We start from the raw sequence: 11,130 nt of genomic DNA, 5'->3' as shown, positions 1-11,130 counted from the left end.
CCGCTACATAGTACATCAGCAGCCCCTCCCCATACAGTACAGACGTTTGCTAGCACAACGTGATTGCACCTTCCTTCCCAGGTGTTCATGTAACATTGACATAATTGTTAGCTAACCAGTTGTGTGTATTTCTTCGTGAAAATGAGTATCGCGGCGTACTCATTTTCACAAAGCATTTGCATCCCCTCTTGGAAAGAGAGATTCGAAATAATTGTCTCCATATCTTCGATAATTAAATTAATCACCGTAATTTAGCTTACACTTATGAATTTAGGGAGCACTTAAAACGTGAAATAATCATTTCACTACCCGACAAACTCCGAACTTTATTCATTCAGTAAGCCTACATAATAGTTTCATATTGCTGTACTATATACTCCAACATCACTGGCGCATGGTAACAACCAACTGACTGCAGACCATTTCCGGTCACACATTACTCTCCATTTAAACACAGCACCCCCTAGTTCCGTCACCTCTTGGGTGGAGCTAATGCTTTTAAATTCAAGTATCCCTGCCCTAATTCTCACATGAGAGATCGAAAAAATGTATCTTAGACTACCTCCACTGCCTGTCAGCAGATGGCTGGGGCAGTTTTCAGCAAACAATGTCTTTAATTATCTATCATTTTGTTATTTACAGTACGTTATTTTAGTATAAATTATAAGGCTTAGAATATGACCCAAGAAACCGACAGGTAGTTAGAACGTTTCAAGTATCATATGTACGGTAAACTTGAATATTCGGTCGTAATCCTTTTTCATACTGTATTCATTTGGCCATGGCCTTGCTACCTGCATTGGGTGCTGACCCCTTTGGGGTCAGTGGCACTACGGCACTCTGCCACTTGGCAAATTTCCAATTTCCAATTAGAATGAGGACCAACAAAGCATTATTAGAAATAAAATTATTAATAAATTAACATATAAAGTAGGCCTTATGTATTAGAGTATTTATTATAGCAATATAATAAATACAGTACCAGAAAGTTAAAGTAGCAGCATGACAATGGAATATAAATATTTTACTGAGTGACAAAAAATAAAAGTGACCCTGCCAGGATTCGAACCTGGAATCCCCTGATTCGTAGTCAGATTCCTTATCCGTTGGGCCACAGGGCCTGCCGCATGAATTCTGTTTCATGGGAATTGATAATATGCAATCAACCATGCCAGGATTCTAACTTGCCACCCCTTGAGTCCGATGCTTTATCCCATTATGACTAGAAAATCGGGTACATCCCACGACTACATAAAGGGTAATATGATGGGATAACAAATTAAAACTCAATCTCAAAATAGGAAAATAACCCTCTTTAGATGTCAAAAGTATCAGTTTTTTTTCAATATTGGCAATAACAAAAATGGTAATTTATTTTTTTTTCTAGAATAGCTTGTAAAAAATGAATGCCAAAATAATGCTATGAATAATTTAAAATATGAAACAATACATTATGTGACAGGATAATTAAAGCAATTAATCTTAACTCGAGTCGAGCCCGGCACATATCGTTATACACACCGAAATTAATATCTGTCATATTACATGAAGGTCTTATTATGCCAGTAGCGATTGACAATTGTTTTTTTAAAGTGTCTGACGTCATATTCTCGCACAGGATGGATAGATATTTATAGATACACTCGTAAAAACTATAGACTAATACTGCTTAGAAAAGTAATATTGACACCAGAGCCTTACTCATTGGTACTGCATTAAGTACCGTGATAACTATAAGACATAGATGCCTGATTTATTGGGCCACAGTATCGGTTGCATACGACAACAAAAATGTATAGAACACGACTACATTTAAGTTATTAATTTTTATCAACTTGTTAAATGTTATACCAGAGGATGCTAAACGGATGGTGTACTAAACAGACTGTATAGTAGGCCTATCGTAATATTTATGAGATGAACAAAAGTTAAGTTACATGAGATAAAATAATATTATTGATTTGCATATTTAATTTTTTTTTTAAAGAAAACGACTCTGCCAGGATTCGAACCTGGAATCCCCTGATTCGTAGTCATACGCTTTATCCGTTTGATCACAGGGCCGGTCGTGCAAAGCCGGGCACTCATCGCACGCGCCCGACCGCCGCCGTCGGCAATCGCAATTCTATGGCGAACACAACGCAACGACGCGCGCAACGAATCGTTTTTAGTGACGATCCGTTCAGACTGCCGCCGACAATCAGCAGACGGTGTCGCGTCATCTAGTGCTCGCAAAGAGCAGAGTTGGATCCGTCGTAAGGCGGTCGTATACGACCGTCGTACGCCTGATTCGTAGTCGGATGCATTATCCTTTGGCCACAGGGTCGGTTGCAATGGTTTTACGTACTGTATGACTACAAAAACACGACTACATTTGCATTATAAATTGTTAATAATTTGTTAAAGGTTACATGCCACAGGGGCAATATAATATTGTATCACAATATTCATGAGACAAAAAAATATAAAAGATTATATCTGAATAAAAATAATACTATTAAATTACATAACAAAGAGAATTAAAATAACGATTCGAGGATTTGGATTCGAACCTGGAATCCCCTGATTCGTAGTCAGATACCTTATCCGTTGGGCCACAGGGCCGGTTGGATTGTTCATACGTATGACTATAAATACGGAGCAGAACACCACGTGTAAATTATAGATTGTTAATAATTTGTTGAAGGTTACGTGCCAGAGGGACAGTATAATATTGTATCACAATATTCATGAGAAACAATATTCATGAGAAAAGCATAAGATTAAATCCAAACGAGAGTAGCTGGTACAAGTTTACCGGGGATATGACCGGTTGAGCCGCCGACAAGTTGAGCCGCCGGTAATTTCTATGGAACGCCAAGCGCGTCTCCCAGTGAATGTAGTGCGTTTCTCAGTGAATGTACAGTAGTCGGTTTGCCGATGTCATCAGTGAATGAACCCCCCGGATACCAGCTACTGTACATATTCATTCCACAGTCTTGTCAGTCGTTGATTTGCTCGTATTGCCGTTCGTGATGTATAATTGTGTAATTGAAAATTAGAATTTTGATATTTTTATGTACTACATTTTTATAAAAATATATGAAGTTGTATAATTGCAAAATCTTATTAAAAATGTAATTTTATGTACTGACTGAGCAAATACTTAAATTAAAACGATAGAAGGAACAAGTAAATAAATTGAAATACATCCCAAAAATATTTAATAAATCAGTGCAAAAACCGAGTATTAAATAAATTGAAATAATTGAGTAAATAAACTGAAATACATCCCAAATAACAGTACCAAGAACGAATAAGTTAATTGAAATACGCCGCAATTAACGCACTACATTCACTGAGAGACGCGCTTGGCGTTCCATAGAAATGACCGGCGGCTCAATTTGTCGGAGGCTCAACCGGTCATAATCCGTTTACCGGCTCAGGTTTGAAGCAAGTTATAAAAAATATATATAAATCTAACTACATTACAACATTACATTACACATTAAATAATACTATCAAATTACATACAAAGAGAATTAAAAATACGACCCTGCCAGGATTCGAACCTGGAATCCCCTGATTCGTAGTCAGATGCCTTATCCATTGGGCCACAGGGCCGGTCAACTAGCGTGTATGAAACGAGTACAGCTCATAAAAAGTGCTCTAGCCTGTGGTTTTATTTTTAACTTCACCATGCATAATACTGTACAGTATATCCAATGTTTTGGAACGATTTCATATTGCTTCTTTTCTTTGTTGTTACATAGATCCATTTGTTAAAGTATATTTGCTACAAGACGGAAAGAAAATTAGCAAGAAAAGAACATCAGTTAAGAGATCTGAATCGTGTCCAATTTATAACGAAGCAATGATTTTCTCAGCACCAGCTTCTCTTCTTGAGGTATGGACGTTCATTCACCTTCCTCCAAAAATACAGGATCAGGAAGTTTTACTTAAATGATGCTTGATTTAATAATGTGGATTCATAGCATACATGGATATTTCTTCCCTCACAACCTCTGGTTAAAAGAATATAGTGGTGTAGGCTGCGTCGGATATCCTAGAACCACTGGAGTCTCGTGGAGCCCCAGTGGGTTATTGGGCAAATCCATGGGTGGCACCAATGGTGCCGGGGGCAGAGACACCCGTCGGTAGGAGCTCCCTCTCTTTTGAAGAAAAACACAATTCGTCATGGAGAAGAAAACAATATAGGCCTATGTGGTTTTTACATATTAGTGACTATAAAATCGATTAAATAAGTCTATGTAACCCCTAAATTGTCATAGTTAATGGGGACATCGCCCCTTGGACCACTTCCTAGGGATTTTAAACGACGTCAGACCACGCCAACTTACACTCTCGTTGGAGACAGTGGACCCGTCGTCGGGCATATAATGGTACTACCATTAGGCAACACCCCCCCCCCCACCACCCCACCGTCTGCTCTGACGTTTTAAGGACGTATTTTGATTTTTGCTTATATAACGGTCTGTTCAATAAGGGTCGGCCCAAATCGGCCGTTTTTGGCCTATAGGTTTGGTAAGGAAATGCCGATATCCCGGGAGGGACCCCTTAAGGTCCGGAGACATGTGAGAGCTCATAGATGTGATGACACTGAAAGAGTACTAGGTGGTCAACCTTGACAACATATCAGACATGTCTTATGAAAAAGAACTCTTCTAATAACTGGCTCTTGAATGATAGTAAACTTATTTATTAACTTAATTATTATTCTGCTATTTTCAATTTCATAGGCATTAACTATTCGGATTACTGTGGCAGAGAACATCCTATCCAGCAAAGCACCGAGTGTGGGCCATGTTTTGATTGGTCCATCGTCCGGCGGTGCTGCTCTCGTTCATTGGCAACAGATGATGTCATCACCTAGGAAACCAATAGCAATGTGGCATCCTCTACAAAAGTACTAAGTTCTAAAAAGAAAACTGATAGCGAAATGTTTAATTAGTATTTTTTACGCGAGCGCACGTCATATTGACAGGATTTAGTAATTCGAATCATTATTGGGCGGTTATGTTTACGCACTGCATCTTAACCAGCCAATGATTGAAATCTCAGAATGCTTAAATTTTAAATGAGCATAGAAGGATGTATGTGTATGAAATTAGGTGTGGTAGGCCTATCAATCTGAGATAAAGCCTGTTATTACACACAATAATCTATCTAAACCGCTATGCTCACCACCCAGACAACTGCGACGTAACTGTTATACTTTTATAATATTAATTTTCCTTACAGATTATCTAGGCATATCTATTAGGCCATATATCTTATGTCTATAGTTTGCACATTTATGATATATGTCCAATAGACCGAATCGGCGCCTCCAGCTACTGGTCACGTGACATGATAGTGGGCACTAAGTAAACAGCCACATCGTTAGTCACAGTGCGCTCAGTTTGAACACAGTATATTGAGAGAGTTATGATGTTTTTTAAACAGCGACCCAAAGTAAAGTAAGGAAGTAGGCCTATTTTTATGTTTTTTAAATAGTGATTTATAATTACTTTGGCAATCTCCGTGCATTTCATTTAGGCTCTGGAATGCTGCTAGTGTAGGCTACATACAGGATAGGCCTGAACTGCACTCTGTAGTGTAAAGCCTTGACCAGCCAAGGCCAGGACCAGGGAGGGAGTTGTTATGTCTCGACTATATATCTCTGTGGTTCAGTAGGTAATAAAGCAGAAAATAACCCTTAATGGTACTGATTGCTCAACCGAACTTTGTCTAGGAAACAGGCTTTTGATAATAGGCCTGGTTGGTATGGTACATCATAATGCCAGTACGTAATAACAATATTTGTTATGATGATCACCATCCTCGACAGTAACTAAGCCAACTAACATCCAGTATTTAATTTTGGATTTAAAATAACTGTAAAATAATACTCTTGCAACGAATTGGAAGATTCCTTTTTTTTTCATGCTGCGATAGATTTGCCATGAATAATATTCTTGAATTAGACCTAAAAATTACCTCAGTCGGCGACGACATTGGAGCAATGCACGTCGTGAAGGTACCGTACCTTTCCTTGAAAAACTTCCAGGCTTTATTCCCACTATCCATTGATTGGAGCCTTACCAAACCAAACTGATAAGTGTTTGAAAATTTAATTTTGGAACACTTCTAAATGATTTACCAAATTATAACTCGCATTCCAACCAACATTTGCAACATATATGATGTGACTTCCACCAACAACAAGGCGAAGCCATATTGAATGCAGTCGTCTCGCGATCTTAATAGATATAAACAAACACTAATACCCACTATAAGTCACGTGACCTGAGCCGCCAATTCGGTCTATTGATGATTCAGTTTTAATGTAATTAGTATATTTTAATTAGTCTATTAAACAGTCCTCAAAACTGTATTTTTGTGATAGTAGATTTCGTTCATGAAGTGTCCAGAGACCCATGCAGTGATGAAAAATAATATTTATTAAGACCTGAGACAGACAAGTATCTATCGCCATGATACAATCAAACCCATTGCAGAGTACAGAGTGAATATCAATATTTCCATGATTTACTTCGCCTATTATTATCACACTATCCACGGGACATTCTGGTGAAGAATCAATCAATCAATCAACCAATAAACCAATAAATCAATTAATATTTCCATTTATATGGCGCCAGTCATTGCCAAAAAAGATGATATGAAAATTGGGTCTTGAATAGTGACTTCAAATTGTCCAGTTAAGGTGAATATTTAATGTACAACGGAAGTTTATTCCAGAGCCTTGGTCCGACAGTGCTGAGGTGAAAGCCTGATCTCTTCAGCTATGTTTGCTCAATTCAATGTTTTACTATGTTTTAACTGCTTTAACTAAAACTACAATAATCCGATATCAAAATTTATCAGGATTTTGTTAAGGATTGTAAAGAAAATAGATATAATACACATAGGGCGTATTTGTAATGTTGGTTTCGATTTTACTTTATATCTAATATTATTACTGATTATACTTCTTCACATTACCAATCAAATCATGAATAATAATAAAAATGTATGCAATTTATGATGACGTTTATTAAAGAAAGAAATTAATATATTTTAAATTGTTGATATAATAATAGTGCAAAGAATATTCTAATGATAATAATATAAATGATAAATTGATGATCATGATGACGTTAAGAAAGATAATAAGATAATAAACACAAATTTGTAAGTTCAGGCAACATGATTTATAAACGATTATGATCATTTATATAAATAACTGGGTTATTATAAACTGAGATTCATGTTTGTGTACTGAAGACGTATTCATACGAAAACATAAGTGCTTATAAACGTGTTATTTTCTTTTTATGAAGATCTCTATATTGTTCTTTGGTCCAGGTGTTTGCGATGAGGAGTTTGCCAAAGCTTTGGTTTTATGGTTCGCTCACAATAGAGACACGTGTACGAAGACTCAAGGACGTCTCGTGGCACACACTACCAAACTCTCGCGACAAATAATATCTTAATAATCAAATAAGTAGGCCTAGCATACAATGATGGTGGTACGTTTGGAGTGAATTTTGAACAATGGCAATTGGGGATTCGATGAAGGGGAAAACTTAACTGGAAACTTTAATCAACCCTTCAACAGTAAATGTTATCGTCAATTAGGGCTCTTGTTGCGTAACATCCGAATAAAAGCCAATCGTACGACTACTACTGGACAACTATTAATGCAGTATTGACCTGTTTGAAAAATCAGCATGTAGTGGTCTATGTTATTGAGGGAGAAACCGACCTTGATAAGGTGAGGGACTTTAGGCCTACATTTCTCAAGAATATTCTGAGAACGTCACTATAGCGAAGGCGCGAATAAAAAAAAAAACAGTTTGGTAAACTCCTTAGTAGTTGTTATGTAAACTTCATATATAACTTCATGATAATGTTTCATAAGTTAAGACTTCTTAAAACAAATAGGCCTATTCATTATAGATTTAAGGTGGTTAGGCTCTATTTTGCAGTGGTATATTGAAAGATTTCTTAGACCTAAATTGAGTTCTTATGTCTTAATGTCTATTCCGGATATAATGTGAAAAGAACATAGTGTGACCGTTAGAACTAATCCCTGTTGCATTTTCACTGTAACTCTAATTGCGTGTATGTCTAGTTATACTTGAAAAAAAATTCGACCCTGCCAGGACTCGAACCTGGAATCCCCTGATTCGTAGTCAGATGCCTTATCCATTGGGCCTCAGGGCCGGTATTTTAGCCTAACATATATTTAGATAATTACAATTTTATATTTCATTATTATTGTTATTGTTTTTTGTTATTATTTTTATCATTATCATGATCGTCATCAAGATCATCATTATTGTTATTGTTGGTTATTATCATTATCATTATCATGATCGTCATCATTATCATCTTTATTATTGTTATTTTTTGTTATCATTATCATGATCGTCATAATAATCATCATTATTATTGTTATTGTTTGTTATCATTATCATGATCGTCATCATAATCATCGTTATTATTGTTATTGTTTGTTATTATCATTATCATGATCGTCATCATAATCATCATTATTTATTATTGTTTGTTATTATCATTATCATGATCGTCATCATAATCATCATTATTATTGTTGTTTTTTCTATATGTTGATGTCATTCTCACATGGAAAATTGTACATGGAAATGTTATAGAATTGCGTTTGATAACAGCATATCAACGTTTGCTGACCTATTCATAATGTAACAACTCAACTGACTATTAAAACAATTCAATCCTACACCAGTGACGTAACGCTTGGGCTCTCGGGGGCGAAGCACAGATCCCCCAGTCCATAGGGGCCATGAATGTGTGAAAATAAATTTATTTTATATTTTGTAGTCACACAATATGCAGTCTTTTCAGCCTTACTATTCATAAATGTCTTTTTTTTTAGTGAATACTTACTTTCATGAACCCCCCAACTGAAACAAGCATTCCAGCTTAAAGGGCTATCCTCTGCTATGTCATTTTTGTTTATTTTGTAAATGTCAATTGTAATATTTAAGATATATATTTTTTTTCACTATTTGTAAATGTATTGTTGTTTTATGACATAGCAATAAATATTACAAACAAACAAACACATGTTCGCCCCCGGCCCCACAATTCGTCGTTACACCACTGTCCGACCCCGTCAACACATACGCTTGCCTACGATCTCTTGTAAGATTCGCCTTTGCTACCAAAAAATGTGCGATGTTAGGTATACAGTGAGTTAAATCGTAGAGTTGGCTTCTTTCAGTTTTTTTTTTTTTTTTTTTTTTTTTTTTTTTTTTTTTTTTTTTTTTTTTTTTGTTTTTTTTATAAATGGTTTCAATCAAAATTGTTAGCAAGATCAAGAGTGCATTTCCAACGAGAGGCCGAAAGAATTTTTTTTTTAATCGAACTACTATGAAAACGTTAAATTATTTACCACAAAAGCTACAAATTAACATACAAAAACAAGCACCACTTCCATTATTCAATTAATAAAATAAAACAAATTAATCAACTCAAATAAGTTTATACGCTCATCACTGATAATTGATTATCAGTGAATTATTTTCAGATCCCAAAGGAATTAATGACATTATTGTTATTACAATGCCCTTATGCCATATATACGCCTTGATGACGTTTGCGGAAAATGATAAGAAACACAATAATTTGATAAAGATATTGGGCGATGCAATTTGTTCGTTGTATTGCTGCTGATAATTAATAGCAGTTATGATCATTTTTAATGTATGAATAAGTCTCTTACTTCGTATTAGCATTGTTATGTTGTTTCATTCTTTTACTCGGTTAGCTATTTTGTGAGAGTTCAATTGCTTATTATACGATATAGGCCTAAGCCTAATATCATTTGATTCGGTATGGAGAAATTGCTCCATTACTGGAAAAAAAAAACTGATACGTTTATGTTATAAGATGCTGTTCGTGTTATGCGGAGCATTGAATGTACTGTACATGAAATTAATGAATGTTTGAAAAGCTAAATTGAGGTTCCGCTGGTTGGCAAATCTTCTGAATAAACAAAAATAGCGGTAATACTAGACTCAAAGTGCCTCCGGTACTCATACTGTAACAATACTTTATTTTATTAAAATGGTATCTTCCTTCGACACCAAAGATTTTTTTTAATGAAATAATTTCACTAGATTAAAAAAAAAAATGGCAGCGTATCTTGGTTTATGATGATCACGTGTCGTGCCAGCGGCGAAATTCACGTCTGATTCTGCAACGTCAAGAATTCCCACGGTTAATCGCATCTTAATGTATTTTTAATCACGTATCGCATAGACCTATATCATCAAACAAACCATCACAATAATCATCGTTAACCAATTCCAAACATGTATTTATTGATGAACGTTTCGCAAATATTCTTTTCAGGTCTCGAATTACAATATTTTTATGTCAACAATATTCAGAGTTTACCTTAGCATCAATGTGTAAATACGCGTGGACAAACGTATAGGCCTACTAAACGTTGCACGTGAACGAAAAATAGCGCGTTGAGGAAAAGAGCTGGTAAGTAGTTTTCGTTGAGTTGTTCAAATACTGTAGTAAGCTTGCGGGAAAGTTGATCTTTTAGTTGTAAATCTATGAGGGCGGTATACGGGGCGGTAAACTAGAATCTTGTTTTGCAAAAGCACGAATCACCGTATCTTGCTTGTCGTGGCGTGCTTTCAAAAGGACTATGCGGAACTGTTCAAATAGCCTATTTTGATTCTCATCAAAAAGCGAAAACTAGTGCAATTATTCTGTAACTAGCGAACAAAATCTTTCTTGATTTTTCGGATAGACCTATTTTGTTTTAAAATATGCCTAATTATACTTCTAATGTACATATTGAGGTTAATTATGATAATATAAAAGCTAAATACTGTATATGAATTAGCTTCTTTTTACAATGTAGGTGTGAGTCATTACATGTAAAAAAAAATTAACATTAATACATTGTGTATTATTAGAATTAAAAAATTTAATTCCAATAATAAAGAAATAATCATTAATTCTTAAAAACTAACTACACTAGTATGCAATAGTATAGTCGCATATCATTCTAGTGAAAATTATTATACGAAGATAAGATTAATGCAAGAAAAATATTCCCGAGGGCATGCAAGGCCCGAA

At 35.4% G+C, this 11,130-nt stretch overlaps 1 protein-coding gene and 3 non-coding genes across 4 annotated transcripts in view; 1 reads left to right on the top strand and 3 right to left on the bottom strand.

The window, feature by feature from the left end:
- The window catches only part of LOC117102375 (synaptotagmin-12-like), a 35,189-nt gene extending 27,869 nt beyond the window's left edge, over positions 1 to 7,320 (top strand). Inside the window, exons 7-8 of the mRNA XM_033242635.1 lie at positions 3,753 to 3,886; positions 4,740 to 7,320. Of these exons, the coding sequence (XP_033098526.1) occupies positions 3,753 to 3,886; positions 4,740 to 4,913 (308 nt within the window). The 3' untranslated portion in view covers positions 4,914 to 7,320. The remainder of the gene's footprint in view (positions 1 to 3,752; positions 3,887 to 4,739) is intronic.
- Positions 1,049 to 1,121, bottom strand: Trnar-acg. The gene has a single exon. It is a non-coding gene; the product is annotated as a tRNA-Arg (tRNA).
- Positions 3,531 to 3,603, bottom strand: Trnar-acg. Its single transcript has one exon. It is a non-coding gene; the product is annotated as a tRNA-Arg (tRNA).
- An 818-nt stretch (positions 7,321 to 8,138) lies between the features above and the next one.
- Trnar-acg lies at positions 8,139 to 8,211 on the bottom strand. The gene has a single exon. It is a non-coding gene; the product is annotated as a tRNA-Arg (tRNA).
- Between the last annotated feature and the right edge of the window lie 2,919 nt (positions 8,212 to 11,130).

This window comes from Anneissia japonica, unplaced genomic scaffold (assembly GCF_011630105.1).
Source record: "Anneissia japonica isolate Jap-2015-1 unplaced genomic scaffold, ASM1163010v1 scaffold288037_len161832_cov179, whole genome shotgun sequence".
Classification (NCBI taxonomy): Eukaryota; Metazoa; Echinodermata; class Crinoidea; order Comatulida; family Comatulidae; genus Anneissia; species Anneissia japonica.
Note: the sequence above shows the minus strand (reverse complement) of the source record. Positions and strands in the feature narration are given on the sequence as shown.